The sequence below is a fragment of the Muscardinus avellanarius genome, assembly GCF_963383645.1.
Source record: "Muscardinus avellanarius genome assembly, chromosome: 1".
NCBI lineage: Eukaryota > Metazoa > Chordata > Mammalia > Rodentia > Gliridae > Muscardinus > Muscardinus avellanarius.
In genome coordinates this window covers 54,251,116-54,272,630 of record NC_137786.1, presented here as the reverse complement: position 1 = coordinate 54,272,630, position 21,515 = coordinate 54,251,116, and the positions used below count along the sequence as shown (strand labels likewise).

The window sequence follows — 21,515 nt, the reverse complement described above, 5'->3', positions numbered from 1 at the left end:
GAAAAGATATCTAGGTAATTCTAATGTGCAGCCAAGGTTAAAGTATTGTCATAGAGATTCATTGAAAGTTTTAACCTTCTAAAATGAACACTCTGGAATGACAATCATTCAAAACACAAACAACAACAAATACTGGCAAGGATGTGGAGAAGTGGGAACTCTAATACATTGTTGGTGGGATTGCAAATTAGTGCAACTACTTTGGAAAACAGTATGGAGGTTCCTCAGAAGAATGGGAACATATGATATGATCCAGCAATGCCACTTCTGGGTATCTACCCAAAAGAAAGGAAACCAAACAACCAAACCAATGCATGTATCTCTGTTCATAGCTGCACAAGTCACCATTGCCAAGATGTCCATCAACAGATGAATGAATTACAAAACTATGGGATATATACACAATGGAATTATTTTTTAATTTAATTTTTATTTTTTTTATAAGTGGGACATATTGAGAGTGGTGGACATTGACATTTACACAATGGAATTTTAATCAGCCATAAAGAAAAACACAATTACATCATTTACAGGGAAATGGATGGAACTGAAGAACATTATGCTAAGTGAGATTAGCCAGTCACAAAAATATAAGAAATTGGATGCTCTTCCTAATATGCAGAAGCTAGGGAGAAAATGGGTCATAGAAGGAATTCTAGATGAAAAAGGAGATACTATAGATGAGCAAATAAGGCGACCTAACTGAGAGGATGGGAGGAGGAAGAGGGAAATTATCTAATGCGTATGATATTCTTTAACAAAAATTTCAATGTCAATCACTAGATTGACATTGGGTGATGTGTGCATGTATGTCTCCACCATCTTGTACCCCATTAAGATGTATGACTACAATGCACCACTAAAAAAATAAAAAACTTTCTAAATCTTCTTGATTCAGTTTTGGCAGGTTATATTTATCTATAAAGTTGTCAATTTCCTCCAATTTTCCATTTTGTTGGAGTATAGTTTTTCAAAGTAGTTTCTGATAATCTGGATTTTTACACTGTCAGTAGTATTATCTCCCTTTTCATCTCTTATCTTCATAATTTGGGTTGATTTTCTCTTTTTGGGGGTTTAGGTTGATTAGTGGTTTATCTATCTTGTTAATTTTTTTGAGAAACTGGCTTTTGGTTTTGTTGATTTTCTGTACTTTTTTTATTCTCTACTTCACTGATTTCTGTTCTGATTTTAATAATTTCCTGTCTTCTACTGGCTTTGGGGTTAAATTGTTCCTGTTTTTTAAGGGCTTTAGGTGTGTCATTAGGTTATTTATTTGATGATTTTCTGTTTTTCTCATGTGAGCACTCAGTGCTATGAGTTATCCTCTTAATACTGCCTTCAAAGTATCCCAGAGGTTTTGATATGTTGTATCTCTATTTTTGTTTGTTTCTAGAAATTTCTTGATTTCACCCTGTACTTCTTCTATGAACCATTCTTCATTCAGCAGTGTGGTATTCAGTCTCCACACATTTGTGTGGTTTCTCTGGATCTTCTTATAGTTGATTTCTAGTTTCATTGCATTATGATCTGAAACGATACTGAGAAGTATGTCACATTTTTTGAATTTGCTAGTGCTCACTTTGTGGTCCAAGATGGATCTATTTTGGAGAAGGTTCCGTGAGCAGTTGAGAAAAATGTGAACTCTGCTGTAGTTGGGTGAAATGTTCTATACGTGTCAAACAGATCCATTTGATTTATGGTTTTCTTTAGGTCTGAGGCATCTCTACTGACCTTTTGTCTAGAAGATCGGTCTAATGGTGTGAGAGGAGTGTTAAAGTCTCCCAGTATTATTGCATTTGGATTTATGTGTGACTTAATGTCGCAAAAAGTTTGTTTTATGAAAGTAGCTGTACCTATGTTTGGGGCATAAATGTTGACTACCATTATTTCCTCTTGCTGGATTGTTCCTTTTACCTATAAAATGACCTGTTTTGTCTCTTCTAATAAGCTTAGGCTTGAATTCTAACTTGTCTGATATCACAGTTGCTACTCCTGTTTGTCTTCAAGTTCCATTGGCATGGATTACCTCTAGCCCTTTACCTTAAGTTTGTTTCTATCTCTACTTGAAGGTGTGTTTCTTGCATTTAGCAGATAGATAATCATTTTTAATCCATTTTGCCACTTTTTGTCTTTTTATTGGGGAGTTGAGCCCATTTACATTCAGTGTGATTATTGAGAGATGATTTTTAATTCCCAACATGTTGAGATTTAACTTTGGTTTGAAATAGTGTTTGTTGTTCTTTACTTAGTTGTTTGCTAGATGGAAATTCTTGTTTCTCAGGTTCTGGCATGTATTATTTCTTCATTGCAGTTAATTTCTTTGAATATTTCCTTAGTGCTGGTTTTGAAGACATAAATTCCTTCAGCTTCTGTTTGTTGTGGAAGAATTTTATTTCCCCATCTACTTTGAGTGATAGTTTTACTGGTTAGGAAAATGGGTCATAGGAAGAACCCTAGATGAAGAAGGAAATACAAATACCATAGATAAGCAAATAAGGCGGCAACTGAGGGGATGGTAGGGAAGAAGAGGGAAATCCTTTAATGTGCATGATGGACTTTAATAAACATATCAATGTCAATCACTAAACCAAACATGAGAAGAATGGAGGGGGAGGGAATGGGGTGGGAATCAGGAAGGTCTAATTGGGTTATGTGTGCGTGAATGTCTCCACCATCGTGTATCCTATTAAGATGCATGACTACAATGCACCAATAAAATAAATTAAAAAAATTAAAATAAAAGAAGAAAAAAAAGAATACTCAGATGTGAATACTCTGGGGCATCACTAACACACACCTCTTGTTTACTGATCACTAATTGAATGTAGAAGTTCAAGAGGTTTAGGAATGGACATGCACTAGAGAAGAAAATAAGTGGTAGAATGTGAATTAATCAAATCCATGACTTTTATTTAATGTGACCACTTTCCTTAGACATTCCTGGTAAACTATTTTTGAGCTTAGTTTATTTGCGTATAAACTTATTTACCTGATAGATCATTTATATCATCTAGATGATTAATGCTTTTAGATTTTTAAACAAAAAATTAAAGCTCTTCATTCTAATTATACATTTCTATGATACAGAGAGAGCTAAAATGAATACAGGTTAAGCATCCCTAATGTGAAATTCTGATGATGTTCCAAAAATTTCAAACTTTGGAGCATTTTTTATTTTGGGGTTGGAATGCTTGAATGGTAAAGTCTATGCAAACATTCTAAAATCTGAAAAAAATCTGAAATCTGAAACACTTATGCTCCCAAGTATTTCAGATAAGGATTACTCAACCTATACATGGTTACCCATTCAACCAACTTTAATGTAGACTTACAAGTCAGAATATAAGAATCATATAGAGTAGAGAAGGAAGGCCTTCTATTGTTTTAGGAAATTTTTTTTTTTTTTTAAGGGAATGAGTCCTGCAGAATGCAGTAGTATTCATGATGATTTTTTATTCCTTTTTTCTGGATATATTCTCATTTCCCACTGTTCAAACCATTTCCTCTCTCCTCCCACAACCTCCTTAGCTCTTCTCTGATTTCATGCAACTCCAGTATTAAAGTAAAACTTTCCAAAGCCAAAGCTAAGAGTTGATGTTCTAGTGTTGTATTTAACTTTGTACCTGTTTGATTACAAAAGAAGCCTTAAGAGCACTCTATTTGCAGTGCAACGAGAGCCATAAACACGTATCATATTTTATGTTTATTACTGTTTTTATTTTATACTTTGAATATATATTCTATCCTTCCACTCATCCTATTATACTCCTGATACTTCATCCAAATTGTTTTATCTAGGTATTCCTTTCTTTATTTTTGTGTAGAACTAAAACTTGCATACCAAATAATTCAATTTTGTAGGTTTCTGATAAATAGAGTCATCTCTATTGCTTTGCAGGTTAGAGGGGAAAAATAAGTTAAAACTTTTCTTAGATTGCTAAGGAAGAGGAGTTTTATTGTGACAATTTTTATTTTATTTAGATGTTGTTGATTTCCTTACTTATAAAATTTGGTTATTGAGGAGTGATACTGACCAATTTTCACTATTTAAAATGCAGTCATTACTTTTTCTTTTCTACTTATGTAGTCTATTTTTTTATTTGTTTAGTGCTTCTTTCTTTACTATTTTGCCCCTGGATATCAATGTCATTTTAAGGCTAAGTGTGTGTGTGTGTGTGTGTGTGTGTGTGTACACATGTGTGCAAGAGAGAGAATAGCATACAAACACAGAGACTATTTTATATATTTTTTCTTTCTAGATAGGACAGATTCTTTTTATTTTACTTTATGCATCTTTACCTGATTTATCTACATTCTCATATATATTTAATCTAGTTTCTTCTCTTTGAGGTTTTCAATATTCTAAGTAGTTTACAAATAACTTTGGATTTTTCTGATTTTTAGGGAGATGCTTTTCAAAGATACCAATGTACCCAAGAGTACTGTAGTGGCCTTGTAGGGGTGCCACAGAACATTGTACCTTTTTAAGATAAACACAATGACATGGGTAGTAAACCACACAAATTATTATAGTGAAGTATTTGGGACCAATTATTTAATGAATAATTTTTCTTAAAACAATTTCTCCTTAGGAGGTGACTTAAAAACATTGTTGAGTTACTAAGGGTGCCATGAACCAAAAAAGTTTGAGAGCTTCTGATTTAGTGTAAAATGAACGTCATTAAAAATTATAAGAAGGCCATCATTCAAAACACAAACAACAGCAGATGCTGGCGAGGATGTGGAGAAGTGGGAACTCTAAGACATTGTTGGTGGGATTGCAAATTAGTGCAACCACTTTGGAAAACAGTATGGAGAATCCTCAGAAGAATGGGAACAAACCTACCATTTGATCCAGCAATACCACTGTTGGGTATCTACCCAAAAGAAAAGAAACCAAACTACCAAACTAATGCATGTGTATCTATGTTCATAGCTGCACAATTCACCATAGCCAAACTATGGAACCAGCCAAGATGTCCATCAACAGATGAATGGATTACAAAACTGTGGGATATGTACACCATGGAATTTTACTCAGCCATCAAAAAAAACCTCAATTACGTCATTTTCAGGGAAATGGATGGAACTGGAAGACATTATGCTAAGTGAGATTAGTCAGACACAAAAAATAAGAAATCAGATGCTTTCCCTAATATGTGAGAGTTAGGGAGAAGAGAGGAGCAAACAAGACAACCTAAAGGAGGAGAAAGGAGGGGAGAAGAGGAAAATCTCTAAAGCTCACAATGTACTTAAACATATCGAAGTCAATCACTAAGCCAAGCAAGGGAGGAAGGGATGGGGAGGGAATGGGGTGGGATTTGGGTAGGGGTTAAATCAGCGATGAGTACATGTTTGTACACACAAGTTTTTTTACCTCAATAAGTTGTATGAATATAATGCACCAATAAAAAAATAAATAAATAAAAATTATGAAAAATAGCCGGGCGTGATGGCGCACGCTTGTAATCCCCGCACTTGGGAGGCAGAGACAGGAGGGTCGCGCAAGTTTGAAGACAGCTGCGCTGGGATAAGAGACCCTGTTTCCAAATAAAAAATATAAAAATAGGTCTGGGAGTGTAGCCTAGAGGTAGAAGGTTTCCGGGAACCCCAGTACCACACACACACAAAAAATAAATTATAAAAAATAGCCATGCATGATGGTGCATGCTTGGGAGGCTGAGACAGGAGGTTCGCAGGTTCATGGCCAGCCTCAGCTACTTAGTGAGGCCCTCCACAACTTAGTGGTATCCTTTTTCAAAATAAAGAATAAAAAATAGGTCTGGGGATGTAGCTTATGGGTAGAATGCTCTCTTGGGTTCAATCCCCAGTACAGCAAAAAAAAAAATTTTTTTTAAATGTCACTTCACTTCTTTTCAGTAGATATTGAATATTATTTCATAAGAGGAAAAAACAGTGGATAATATTTACTCTTCAGGTCCCTGATGATGTTCATAATTTAAAAATATAGATTCTTCTGCACTTCCAGATGAGGAATTAGTCTTGAATGCTAAGCAAATTTCTCTTTTATATCTTAATTAATTATTCCTTATGTGTCTTCCTTAATATGTTTTCCTCTGTGATTCTGTTACTTTAGTTGTAAGATTTGTGAGTGATTAAACTGGAAAGAAAGAATGGAAGAAGGAAGGGTACATTTAACGGAACCTCTAATACCAGTTACTTTTTTTGTGACTAGCAAATTTATGTAATAATCTACATCATTCTATTTATTAACATAGTTTTCAAATTATTTAAAGAATCTATCACATAGATTGCTTTGGCACCTTTTAAAAGCTGAATACTTCTATGCCAGGTGTGGTGGCGCACGCTTGTAATCCCCGTGCTTGGGAGGCGGAGACAGGAGGGTCGCTCTGGTTCGAAGCCAGCCCTGCTGGCCTAAGAGATCCCGTTTCCAAATAAAAAGTATAAATAGGTCTGGGAGTGTAGGCGGAGGTAGAAGGACTTCTAGGAACCCCAGTACCACAAAAAAATATTGAATACTTCTACATCGGTTCTGCAGAAATACATATTTATGTTATATAATAACACTATAGAATGGTACAGTGCAAACCATGTGCACATAAAAGTATAGTAAGTCCATTCTAAAAATAACGGTTTTTAAACTATTTTAAAAATAATCATGTCATTTGCAGGAAAATGAATAGCGCTAGAGAATGTTCTGGTGAGATCAGCCAGTTTCAGAAAGTCAGGCTTGTTTGTTTCCTCTCATATGTGGAAGCCAGAGAGAAAATAGGAAAGAAAAGGGATTTTAGTTAAGTGAGGAGAGAGAGCAATAGAAGAGTGGAAGGGAGTTGGAAGAGGGAAGGAGGGAGAGGAAACAAGGCTTGAAAAGAGGAAGAGTTCAGATAGCGGTATGTCTGTATGTGAAAGTATCACTACCAATCTCACTAATGTGTAAAGAGAGACAGCGTGAGCTGAGATGCGAGGGAAACACACCTGTGCATGTGTGTTTGCATCACCTTGAATCGTACTTTGATGCATAATTACAGTGCAGCAATGAAAATATAAACATGAAGATGTGATTATTAGGAAAGGGAGAGCAAAAAAGTAATTATTAGAAAAAAATACAAACCAATCTTTAGACCAGTACTAATACTCAAAAAGAAAACAGCTCTCAAGGTACCAGATAATACAGAGGTAAATCTTGATATCTTCACATGTGTCCTTTTAATTTCTACAGCAGTTCTAAAATATTCATCTAAGACATTCACATTGTTGGTGCAGTAACAGAATGTGCTCCAAACAAGTAAGGGTTTTGAGACTTGACTTTTATAGACACAATAACAAAAATAATGACTAACACTTGTATGGCAGCTTATAAAGGACACATAAGTTGTAACTTTCACAGAAAGTCAAAGCACAGTTGTCTCAAAGTAGGGCAGACAGAGAAAAACAAAATCTAATTTTTTTGCCCTAAGGTTCAAAATAGACTTCATTGAAATTAAGTATGAAAGACAAAAAAAGTTGAATCTTATAACTAAATGTGCTTATCTTTGACTCAGAAGTTATTATCTGAAAGTTTATTCAGAATTAAATAAAAGATTACAGATGAGAATTTTGGTTTGAATAGTTAAAAGTACTTTACTCATTGCCATTTATTTCCCTTGGAAGAAGCATAGCTACATAATTAGTTTTTAAGAAAAATTCCCTGTGAAAGGTATTTTTGGTGTGAGGTTGCACAATGTACTATTGTCTGAAACTATGAGGGTTCTTTTACATTTTATTCCTGTATATACCAAACAGACATAAAACAGATCACTGTGATGTTTTTAATAATACAAAGCCTCTGAAAAAAAAGTGACTCGAGTTTAGGAAGAATAAAGGTTTGCATTCAGCTTTGTTCATTATTCCCTAGTTTTCTCCTTGCTCTTTGAAAAATAAGTTATTTAGGAGATTAGACAATCAGTGGTCTATCGCTGCATTTACCATGCATTCCCCTCAACAGTCTTTCTCCCACTCTTCCCTCTTTTAGGCCATTTACAATTGAGAGGGAAGAGTGCTTTTTACCATCTGAGATTAGTTGTACCAGGCATCATGGTAGGTACTTATGAGCAGACTCCTGAAATCCTTGGCTCAATACAGCCATCAATTTCACCTAGCTTCTGTTAAGTTCTTGTACAACATTCCCCTTGAGAAAGAAGAGTGACTCCTCTTTGCAAACCCCAGCTTGTGGCTGTTTTTCACTTCTGGGAAATAGTGTGCCATTTATTTGACTCTAATAATTATTTTTGATCATCCTTTTCCTTAAGCATATGGCTTCTTCTACGTAATATACTTTTTCAAAATTACTTGAGTTCTCTTATGTATTTTCAATGCGATTTAAGCTTTCTAACTTCTTGTAAAAAGTCTTAAATATGAAAGGTTAGTTTGATACTCTTGACACTTTTAATGAGTTACCTCTGCATTTTGTGGCTTGCATTTTCTGTTAAGATTTGTAGTAGAGAGAAAGAAATCTCTGCTAACCCAAAACATTCTCCCTGATGCTGGTTTTCTTCCTCTTTATAATTCCTATGGCTCTAGTAACTATATTATTTTCTAATATAAGCAGAGTTTAGATACATATTCACTTAGTGAAAAACATTGGAAAAGGCTGAAACCAAAGTTCAAGTGTGTTTATGTTGTACTAATGATCAGTGTTAAGCTTCATTTCACAAAAATTCTGTCCAAAATAGTATTTGTAACTATCATAATATCCTCATAAGGCAGTACATATAAAATAATTTTGGGAAAAAATAAAGCCATTATTTTTCCCCAAAAAATAAGCCATTATTTCCCCCCTCAAAAAAAAAAATAAGTGGTAGGCATTATTGTCCCAAATGTGAGGGACCTCATGATATTGCTATACTCATTTTTCACTTGAAGAAAATGAATATTTTAGTCACAGCTTGTTTATGATTGTATTGTTGTTTAACCAAAACCTGAAACATTTGCTTTCTGGTCCTGAGAGAGGGCTTCTGTATATAATTAAAATAAAAGCATCTCTACTGGTGATAAATATATCATAGTGTGTAGAGAAACTCAAGGCCTTGTACTCTTGACATCATTCCTTCAAATTTTTAGATGAATACCCAAAATTAATAAGCTCCTACTAAAGATCATGAAGATGATCTTTTGGTAACTTGGGTTGATTGTTTAATTATAAAACTTGCCTTTCAACCCCTCCACCCTATTTCTAGTTAGCTTTCTGCTTCTTGACATATCTGGGAGAGGTCAAAAGGACTTGTAGTAACTCAGGCTCTGAAATAAGACTGCAGAGCCAAATGGAAAATAACAGACATGTTTTCTAGACTCATCAATTCATAGAATACAAGGCGAAAGCAAACCTCAAAGGGGATGGGGGGGTTAGGAGGAAAACAATCTTGAACTTTTAAAAGACACCTTTTATAGAATTTTGGCTTTGAAAGAAACATTAGAAGTCATCTCATTTGATTGTCTCATTTGACAAAGGGGAATGAAAATTTTCCCTAGGTCATTTACTTAAATCACATAAAACAGAGAGAGAGAGAGAGAGAGAGAGAGAGAGAGAGAGAGAGAGAGAGAGAGAGAGAGAGAACGGACTAAATATGGCAGAAGTTGGGGTTAAGAAAATCAACAAGAGAAAGTGGAAGGTAATGGCATCATAGTCATTTGGCTATGAAAAGAGTTCTCAAAACCACTGAGGATCAGGTAAGGAGAAATCAGACAGCAATATAACAAAATGAGAGAGCTGTAAAATTTAAAATATCAGATCTGAAAATTTAATATTCTATTAAATAAGGCGTCTGCCTTTGTGCAATATACTTATAATGGCTCTTGCCTTACCCCTCTCCCCCCATTTTAATGTAATCTCATTGAGCTCAAAATTGTCATATTCACTTTCCCTCTTATGGTAATGAAAATCATGCCTGAGACATAGTAGAAACTAAAAGAGTTAGATTAAGTTAGATACTTTCCATGGAAGAGATTACTAATGAGCAGTAGAAATTCCCCCTAGGCATAGTGTAATTTCATATATACATATACATATACACACACATATATTACACACACACACACACACACACACATATATATGTGTGTGTGTGTGTGTGTGTGTGTGTGTGTGTATGTATCACTCCACTTTATCATTACTAGACACAGTTGCTATAGAAAAATACAATATTTTGTGAGCAACATTTTCCTTTTCATCATCCTGTTTTCTCAGGATCTATTTCTGCTCAGGATAGAAGGAAAGACACTAGAGAGGCAGAGAAGAAAAGCCTTTGAAAGATAAAAACTAGCATGAGGCTCTTCAACAAAAGGAAGCCATATGGGTGGAGTTGATTGGTATCCTGGGTGCCAGCTGTTAGATCCAAGGCAGATGGGCTCTGCTCTGCAAATGCTTGTGTCTGGCCAACAATCACACAACACAACAGCCAGACTCCAGCAGCGAAAGGCAGAGCAGAGAGACACTCTTATTTTTTTTCTTCCTGGCACTTGTCACTCTGTGGATACTATCTGCACTGAAGATTTATATTAAATTAATATTAGCAGTCATATGGCCTGTATATTGTGGTAATATAGTGTTGTCTTCGTGGCTAACTACTCTGGATGCTGTGGTTAAGCAAATTATTGCCTTGGCTACCAGCCCCATTTTTAGTATAAGCTTTAACTTTTTAACCTCCCCCTCTTTCTCCTAGAAAACTGTTTCTTGGGTAGATATGCTGTGCTCTGCTATAGGTTCAGTTATCTAGAGGGTGATTAGTCCATCAATCCCAAGGATACTTTTGTACCTTTCTTTTCCTTATTGACTTACTCATATGTGGTTATAGAATGTCCCCTTATCAGTTGAAGGGTATAACATTGAAGTGTTGGTTCTTCTGAGTAGAGTTGAGAAGACCTAGAAGGCCTTTCTCCTCCTCTTAACCACTTCCAACCCCATCCTTTTTGGTTTAACACATAGAACTCTTTCAAGTTAAGGTTTCAAGCACTAATGTTTCAGCACTGAGGTCACTCTTTCTACTCTTAGGATGGCCAACTGCTCGGGAAATGCAGTATGTTACTGCACATTGTGTTGCAAATGGGTTTATAACATTATTTAACTCTCTGAAAGAAGAGAGGATGGGACCACATGAGAATGCCAGGCAGCTTATAATAAGAGTAGTAGAGAAAGAACTAGAAAAAGGCAAGAAATAAAGTAGAACTTTGCTCTCTGAAGCCTTCATAAAGGATTGGCCCTGGGACCACAAAGTTTCCTCACTTGAACCATCCATCACCATCTCCTACAGAGAGAATGGTGAAGGACAGATGCCATCCAGGACTCCCTTGCTATTTGGTGGACTTCTTGCTCCTTTTCCCGTGTCTGATGCTATTTCATGCGCCATTAAAAGCCATTTCTTGATGTGTAGCTAGAGCAGTGGTTCAAGTTGGGTCCTCCTCTTGTACAAGAGACACTATGTTAGATTTTCATTTATGGCAGAAAATTAAATACAGGACTGTACAACTTTAAACTTGCAGATGAAAATTTAAGGTTACTACTGAGATACATCCTTGGCCCAAGGGTTGCATTTTTATATTAAAAACCATTATGCCATAATATTTGATTTTTTAGTATAAAACATTCAAAAGATAAGCAAATTAAAATTCCTGAAATAGGATGCACCCTTTTAGCATGTTTAAGATAAATATGAGTTGGACAAAGAAAGATAAGTTTGTACTTTTATAATATGAAACCATTCCTTTTTTAAAAGATGAAAAAGAGATTGTGTTTTAAAAAAAGATACACAGCTGGACCTGATGGCGCACTTGGGAGGAGGAGACAGGAGGATTGTGCAGGTTCGAAGCCAGCCTTGCTGGCTTAAGAGACCCTGTTTCCAAGTAAAAAGTATAAAATAGGTCTGGGAGTGTAGCCTGGCGGTAGAAGGGTTACATTCTCAGTACCACCAAAAAAAAAAAAAAAAAAAAACAAAAAAAACACAATGTGCATGTCAGTAACTTTAGCCATTTAAGAATAAAATAATTAGTACAGTTTTAAATATGGCTATTGAATTCTGCAGAACATCTCCTTATCTTCAGAGGTATGAACACTGAGGCACTAGAATTCTGTTCTTCATTAGAGAGACAATGACTGGTTATGTGGACATATAATATTTAGTTTTAGACTTGAAAGCACACTGTTTTGTTTAATGGGATGTGATTATTCCTGATAGGGTTTAAAGTCAACTGAGCAATGTTTTACATACTACTCCAAAAGAAGCTATGCATAAGAGGACTGATCATATTAAAAGATCCTAAATTCCATTTCTCTTGTTGACTTAAGATTATTTCCAGTAGATCTATGTTTTTTATGTTTTTAAAGTTAAAAGCTGCCTTTGCCCTAGTTAAAAAGTCTATGTTTTAAAATCCATATACCTAGGTACACTGGTTTATAGAGTTATCTTGTTGCTACTGTCCTAAAATCAAAGCAGAAAAAAAAAAGTCTGTAAACCTGCCAAGGGTGGGGGTAAAAGTTGGAAGTAAGTATGTATTCTGCTAGAGAAAAATAGTATGATGTAAGAAGATTTGGAATTGATTATTGGTATAGGTAATTCTTGAGTGTAAAATGCCACACTGTCTTAATGTAGTAGAAGAAAATTAACAAAAGATGAATGAAAGGGAAGTGCCTCTTCATATACAGCAACTTTAGCTCTCTTCTCAAGTACTTCAATTTTTCAGAAAAATAGCACTAAGCTGAAATGAACCCATAAATATCCTTAATTCCCAGTTTTGTTTTGTTTTGTTTTTTGGTGGTACTGGGAGTGGAACCCAGAGGCTTTCTACCTCCAGGTTATACTCCCAGACCTATTTTCTATTTTATTTGGAAACAGGGTCTCACTAAGTTGCTGAGAGCCTCACTAAGTAGCTGAGGCTGGCTTTGAACCTATGCGATCCTCCTGTCTCTGCCTCCCAAGCACGGGGATTACAAGTGTGCGCCACCACGCCCAGCTAATTCCCAGTTTTTAAGAAGTCTTTACCTCATTAAGATGTATGACTATAATGCACCAGTAAAAAGTCTTTAAGGCATAGTAAAAAATTAAGTCAATTGTAATTTTAACAGTACAATATTCTATAAGAAGTACAGTGCCTTATATTTAGTAACTATTATCTGTTGAGTGAATGAATGAATGAATGAATGACCTGCCAAATACATTTAGCTAGCAGTTTCAGTTGTGTATGTATGTAACTTTTAAACCAATCACTGAATCTCATCAGATAGCAAAATAATTAAAAAATAAAGACCTAGAATAAGGACATGGGACCATAGGTAAGTTTTATATTGTTCCTTGCTGTTTTGGATGCCTTTCAAGATTTTAACAATAAATGTTATGTAGGAAATTTCCTTCCAGATACATGTATGGCTAGCATTTATCTTAAAATGAAATATAAATCTCTGCTAATTACTTGTACTAACATCTCATCTGCAATTCAAACTGCAGCAGCACTACTTTACATTAAAGGCGTCTTTTGAACAAATGCAATTATAGCCAAACAACACTCTAGCACTAATTTTCTAGATGAAAAAGCAAATTTTCATATTAGCCTATAGCAACTGACTTAATATTTCTGCTATTGAAGCAAAGTAACATCCATTCTATTTTGTAGAATTGAAAATATTTATCCTTTTCTGAGAAACAACCAATAATAGGATTGAATGTCAGAATTCTTGTTTCAAGTATAGCTACATTTAGATAACTTAAAAACAAAAACAAAAACAAAAAATGTGAACCTATAAAAGCAATCCCTGGCTCTTCCTGTTAGAAGCACAATCCTGGATAAGTGTGGCTGGATGCCCTGAGCCCCGGTTGCAGTGGGTAGTTGAGTCCTGTGATTCATGGCAGAGGTATCTGTTTAGCGGGACCACATGGACTTAGTTATCTGCCCACTGGAATGACACAGCGGGGAGGTGATCTGATGAAGATCATGAAACATCTGTGAACGGATCACAGCTTCGCCTGATGTGAATCATTCTTCCCTCAAAAATTTAAAGTTTAATAGTTAAAAACTCCAAACTGTTGCCATCACAACTGAGTTGTTTGGCCTATTCTAGGGTTTGAGAGGAAATGAATACAATACATACTTTAAGACAATTTGTCAGTAAATTGACTATGTTTGAGACCCCTAAGCTTAGGAGAACTTGTTCCTGAAGGGAATCAATATTACCCTTGAATCACTGCAAGCAATAAAAAATGCCTTTTTACTCACATGGTCATAGAGGGAACGGGATCTACGTCTCCTGGGTTGGGTGGACATCAGAGTTTTCTCTAGCCATCTTTAAATTCCAAGAGCTTAGTCCAATATGGACATATTGTGACAACTGAGGCACTCCCACCTGCAGAATTTCCATGCCATTTTTGGTTTTTGATACTGGGGAGTGAATCCAGGGGCATTCTACCTCTGAGCTACACCCCTAGACCTTTTTGATTTTTTTATTTTAAAACAGGGTCTCACTAAGTTGCTGAAGGTCTCACTAAATTGTTGAGACTGGCCTCAAACTGGGATTACCTGACTCTTAAGAAGCCTTGGGGGAAGCATTTGGTGGCGAGCACATTAGGTGAAAATTTCATTGACTGGATGATCTGGTTTCACATGGATTTCCCTAATCTGTGATTATCATACTTTTATTTTTAGGGTACTATCATTTAAAAACAACTGGAAATTAAAAAAAAAAAGGTTTGGGAAGGATTGGCACTAGGTATAAAGTTGTGGTTTCCTGGACACAGTTAATGCCCCTTTCCGCCCTCTTTCTGGGTAATTTTGCTTACCTGTTCAAAGGGCTGGGGTTGGCCAATGAGGGGACAGTTTAGTTTGTGCTTTTATTTCCATTTCCAGGAGTAACTTCTGTGCCATCTGACACATCAGCATCGCCACGTAGTGCGACTTGTTTCTCTTTGGGATCTCGACAAACCTGTCTACTTTATTGATTCCTTGACGCTAAAGGGAAAATGAGAATACATAAAATATATTTGCCAGGGATATTTACAAATAAGAGTGTGTGTCCTGTGTGTCTTTGTATTTTGTGAAATGTGAGTAAGTTGTGGTGGATATCTTTGCCAATAAATAATAAACATACATTTATAATTTCACAAATGTTATAATGAGAATATTGTTAGTTGTGGTAAACGGATCACATAAACTAATTTTTAAGAGCAAGCAAAGTTTTTTGTAAATTTAATATTTGAATGACTATGTATATTTTTCTTTGACAATCGTGTAATCAACAAGCATCCAGCTCTGACAGAGCAAACAGACTAGTTGATTTCAGTCCATATCAAGTCCATTACAGTATTTAAATTCTAAACTTGATGGGCTTTTAGAGAGATATGTATATATAATTAAAAGAAACAAATGAAATGTATGGATTTGATGTGTTCCTAATAGAGACTAAGTTGATGGGATTTCAAAAAGTAAACTGGTCCCTGTTGTCTTTTTTTTTTTTAATAAATATATAGCCATTGTTTTGCACTGAAATTGCATTATTCTGTTGATATTTTGGGGAATTCAATTTTTTTTTAAGGAAAGCATGAAGAAGACTATGCAAATGGAAATATTAATTGTTTGAAGTTACCAATAGTTTCTTTTCTGGACTTAAAAACAGTTCTATTCTTAAGTGTGAGGACAATAATTGTGCCTGAAATTTCAGTATAATGACCAGGACTTCTCTCCTTCTTAGAGAAGCAGGCAAGTGTTGCTGGAACAGATAAGGCAGCAGTGATCCAGTGAGGCTGGTTTCGCACAGAGGAAAGCTATGCAGACCTAACTTATCACCCGAAGGTAGACTGCACTCCAGTTAATGATGTCTTCCTTTTCTCAAGGTGTCCAGAGACAGGAGGTGGTCTGTAAAAGGTTGGATGACAACTCCATTGTCCAGAACAATTACTGTGATCCAGAGAGTAAGCCACCTGAAAACCAAAGAGCCTGCAACATTGAGCCCTGCCCACCTGAGTAAGTACAAGAAAGAAGTGAGAATTATTTTCTTCAGGGAAAAACATCACGTATTCATATTTGGAAACACAGTCACGTTATATAAATAAATTAGGCTGAGAAAACAACATAGAAGAATTTCAATGTCTTTTTTTCACTGAACCAAGATTCCTATTTATCCATAGGTTTCAGTGATTAACTGCTTTAAAGCAGACTTCAGTGAATTTAATCCTACCACAGTGCTGCAAATGATTATATTTCATTAATTCTAAGGCACCCATCTCTTCACATTTTAACATCTATAAAATTAGAATTTATTTTGCAACTGATGGTGCCTTACAGTAATTATTGGCATTTTTCTTCTTTTTAAATTATACTTAAAATAGTGATGTCTTAAAAATAATGATTTCTTTGCACTCCTATGTTTTCCAGATAGGTAGCCTTTAAGTTTGACAGACTTTTAAAGTGGTTTGAAATATGCTGAAATGAACTGTCAGTATTTTAACTTACTGGATCAGTTTTAAGTTCTGTTATTGCAACACATACCCTCTTCTGAGTGTTGGGCTCAGGTGTAGAGATGTCTTCAATCTTTCTGTTGATTAATGTAGTGATTACAACTCACTTTAAAGAGAAGCACAAGGAGAGAACCATTCCTCTTAATAATGGCTCTAAAATGGGACCTGCTGTCAGTGAACCATACTCTGTAATCTGCAAAAACCAAAAAGTTTCTTGATTGAGCAAAAGGCAGTAATTATGTGAAAAAAGACAAGGATGCTGGGTTGATCATGACAGTCCTTATTTTTGTAGAGATTTTGCCTGACAACCGTAAGACAAAATATGTGTGCATGGCATTTCATTCTAATTTGAGAAATAAGATCAACCATTAATCCCTTGTTTAACTAATTATCCCAAGAGAGTAAGGAAATAAATTTATATGTGAAGTAATCCTTTTTCTAAAAATGATCACAGTAGGGTTGTGGGTGTAGCTCAGTGGTAGAGTACTTGCCTACAATGTGTGAGGCCCTGGATTCTATCCTCACCATAGCAATTAAAAAATATACATATATATGTATACATACATATATGTATATATGTATACATATCACAGTGGAGTCACAAATACCTGGGATTTAATAGTGGATAAAAAAGAATCCAGGTCCCAATACACCAAGTGATGTGTGCCAGTATGTTTGTACCACTTTGAAGATCACTATGATGTATAATTAAAATGCATCAATAAAAATTAAGAAAAATCTAAAAAGTAAATAAAAAGTAAGAAAAATCTAGTTCCTTAATAAGTTAAAGTAAGTCATATTTCTTAATATTTATTCTAAAACAGTAATTCATATGAATGTCCATTATGCAAAACCAGGGTTTGTCTGAACATTTGAATCTTAAAGGAAGATTTTACTAATATCTCTTGAAAAGGTTTAGGATAGTGGTTGTCAAGGAAGGAGCACATATATCTAGATTGACAGAGTTCTTATTCTGAATACTTTGTAATTTTATGTCTATTGTTTTGAAGTGTAACTACCAAAGGACTAATTCCTTAAAATTCATACATGGAAAAATACATGAAAGATGTGGCCTATCATATGTAGTATGAAGACATCATTTCTTAAAAAAACTTTTTTCTTGCCGGGCATGGTGGCACACACTTGTAATCCCTGCTCTTGGGAGGTGGAGACAGGAGGATCGTGCAGGTTTAAAGCCAACCTCACTGGCTTAAGAGACCCTGTTTCCAATAGGTCTGGGAGTGAAGCCCGGAGGTAAAAGGGTTTCCAGGAACCCCAGTACCACCAAACAAACAATCAAACAAACAAAAAACAACTTTTTTTTATAAATTTATTTCAAGATAAAACTGAAAAACTATATAAAATAAAACAAAATGATGCTCAGAAACATGTGCTAATTTTGCCCCTTTCTAAGTTTCCAATAACATTAGCATGTTTTCATTTAATTGTGAGTTTCAGCCCATCGAATCAGTTCCCCAACCCTCAGGATTTTGAGTCTCTCCTCTGGCATTTCATCAGCCATTTAATACATCTGAATGGAACTGGTTGCACCTTGGCCTAAGCTTTTAGCTGTTGTCATTGTTGTTTATTGAAGCTTTCATGCTTACATGTCCAAAGTCCTTAGAGAGTTCAATAGTTAGTGATTCTATCCCATACATTGGGTTTGAGTATTGCATTTGAAGGTTTTTTAAAATATGACTTAAGGATGACTGACACATTAACATACATAATTAAAGTTAAATTGCCTATCACTTTTTCTTTTGTAGTTCTGAAATGAATTTTTTTATTTAAGCTTGCAGGTATGGGAATGAAATTCAAAAGAGAAAGATAGAGGGAATATGTAAAAAAAAATTAGTTTGACAGTTTCCTTTTGTGGGAGAACCTGAAGGTATATAGTTTAGATATTACTTATGACTAGCCCATTTTTCTTAGTTGCTTTTTGAATTTCTTTTTTATTCTTTTGGATTCAGACTATGAAAGAAATTTAATTCTTAAGAATGATGATCATATATGAGATTCTCAGTAAACATTGGTATTATAAGATATAAATCATCAAAAGATGCTATGATTCAGCAAGAATTTAAATGAGTGTGAAAAGGAGATAAATTATTTTTTAGATGATGTGATAGGAAAATAAAAAGAAGTACATAAAAACACCTATAGCTGGGCATAGTGTTGCATGACTATAGTCCCAATGCTTGGTAAGACTGAGACAAGAGTATCATATGTTCAAGGCCAGCTTCAACAACTCAGCAAGACCCTCAGCAACTTAGTGAGAACCTGTTTCAAAATAAACAAAAGTTAATAAAAATATCTGGAGGAGGTGTGTGTAGCCAGAGGCAAATACCCCTGGGTTTAATTTCAAGTACAGTTGTTGTTGTTATTGTTGTTGTTGTTGTTGTTGTTATTATTATTATTATTATTATTATTATTACTATTAACGGTGCTATAGATGGAACCCAGGGGCATTCTACCTCTGAGCTATACCCCCAGCCCTATTTTTTATTCTTTATTTTGAAACAGGGTCTCATTGAGTTGCAAAGAGCCTCACTAAGTAGTTAATGCTGTCTGTGAACTGCGATCCTCCAGGTCTCAGCCTCCCAAATGCTGGTATTACAAGTGTGTGGCACCACACCCGGCCTCAATATGATTTGGGCATTAAATATCTTTGCTAGCATTTAGTAGATATTTCATTGTGTATTTAAATTAGTATTCCACTGTTGTACAACTTCGACTGTCTTCTAGCTCTTGATCTTCTTTGATACCAAAACACTAGCCATTTTTGTCAATAAAACTTTCTATAATTATGCCCTTATACTGAACAAGTTGGAATAGAATTTCTGGTTGGTTCAAATGGAAGCAAATTTTCATCTTTGAAGCATTATCAAATTGCTTTCTAGAAAGATTGCATGGGTATATATGCTCACTAAAATGACATAAGAATGCTATTTCCCTGAACTGAACAACACTGGCTAGTATTATTTTTAAACAATCTTGGATGTTTAATTGGAGGGGGGAAGCCCTCATATAGAATTACTATTTTATTTTAAATTTCTTGGGTTTCAGATGAAGCTGTACATTTAAATAATAATATTCAGTGTCTATTTGAACTAGTTTGTTTTCTCTTCATGGCATGTCCCATTTTTCTTTGGAAGTATTTATTATTTTGTTATTTATTTATGTATTTGAACTTTTAATTAATTCAGAATGTTAATTCTTTTACTTTTTATATTTTTATTGGTGCATTATAGTCTCACATCATAATGTAATTCATAGTGATAGTGACATTATGTGATAGTAATTACATGCACACAATACTTGGTGAGTTTAATTCTTTTATTTATGTTTATTTATCTTCCAAATATTTTCCCCAGTTTATCATATTTCTTCCATATTACTTATAGCTTTGATCTATTTTTACTTATAAATTCAAAAATATGATTTAGAAAAACTATAAAACTTCTAATTTTTTCATTGGTATAATGTTTAGGAAGGTCTTATATTACATTATATTTTCGAAGATTCTCTTTTTATTTTAATGTAAAATTAATTCTAGAAATGCATTTACCTGATTTGAGAAAGAAGTATATATATTGAAATGTTATTATTTTTCAATACTATTAATCTAAAACTCTAGCATTTTTATCAGAAAGCATCTTTCAAATAAAAAAAAAGCTTAAAATGTCTTTACTCATATTGAAGACATTTGTAAGCACAATATAGAAAAACACAGTTCAGTAAGATTTGTCATTGCATTGTATAAAGAAAATGACAGGGGATGAGAAAAATAGACAAATGGGCATTGATAGAGAAACAATAATAGTGTTTATTTGGAAGACTTTGAAAGGGCAGCATAGGTCTTGATGGAGAGACTTAGTGTGCTCATAGCAGTTACTTTTTGATGAGAAAGTGTCTAATAGTCAAGGTGGTGAGTAAAAATAGTGGAATCCATGACATGGGATTGCATAATTGGAAAAAAGGAAAGGGAGGAGTTGGTATAAAAGGATATGACCGATAGGAAGCCAGTGTCCCTCTGCTAGGGAAGGAAGTGGCACTGAGTTGGAATCCAAAGAGAAAGGTCAAGTTCAGTTTTTACCATGCTGTGTCTTAATAGCAAGAGTATTTCTGCATATGACCTCATGGGAAGAATCCTTGAATACTAAATGCTATTCCCCTATGGTACTGTAGCTTTTCATTTTATTATTACTTCATTGTAGTCGTCTTAATGGAGTAAAGATGGTAGAGGCATACATGCACACATCACTCATTCAGCCCTTCTCCCATTCCTCCACATCCCCCCCATTCATGTTTGGCTCAGTGATTGACTTTGATAAGTTTGTGAATGTACATCATGTACATTAGGGAATTTTTCTCTTCCCCCTCCTATTACCCCCAGTTAGGCCTCCTTATTTGCTCATCTATGGTTTCTCCTCCTTTGTCATGAGATTAGTCAGTCACAAAAAGTAAGAAATTAGATGCTCTCCCTAATATGTGGAAGATAGGGAGAAAAAGAGTCATGGGTGGTACTGTAGTTCTTAAATCTGTGAAAACCAAAAAGATAAAAGCAGTAAACTGTACATTGTAACAATACTGTGACCAAGAATTTTTAAAATCATTAATTAAACACTTAAATTTAAAAAGTCAACTGCAATATAGAAGACTCTGCTTTGTGTTCCTAAGGACCATCTAACTGGTAAAATACATATAAAAATAGCAATAGTATAAGAAAAATGTTACAAATACAATAAGAGTTTTGAGCAGAAGTATTAAAGGAAGCTCAGAGAAGCAAGATTTTTATCTAGGCGCTAGGTTTTAAAAAATTTAATGGTATTTTTATGGTATAATGTTTAACAATTATTTTGAGTCATTGAACCTCACCCATTGACAACTATAATTTGTTATTTCAAGTCTAGAAAAAGATTCATCAGAGTCCTCTATGAAACTCCAAAATTTAGGACCTGGAACAAAACACAGCAATCACCTCAGCCAACTCCCGTCATTTTATAGATGAGGGTTTCTAATCACTGGTGATGTTTTCCATGATACCAGATGCCACTAACA

At 34.8% G+C, this 21,515-nt stretch overlaps 1 protein-coding gene across 1 annotated transcript in view; it reads left to right on the top strand.

Annotated features, from left to right (window-relative positions):
- The window catches only part of ADAMTS6 (ADAM metallopeptidase with thrombospondin type 1 motif 6), a gene marked incomplete at both ends in the record, with an annotated part of 308,213 nt that overhangs the window by 249,615 nt on the left and 37,083 nt on the right, over nucleotides 1–21,515 (top strand). Inside the window, one exon of the mRNA XM_080703170.1 lies at nucleotides 15,831–15,960. Coding sequence (XP_080559296.1) covers nucleotides 15,831–15,960 — 130 coding nt within the window. The remainder of the gene's footprint in view (nucleotides 1–15,830; nucleotides 15,961–21,515) is intronic.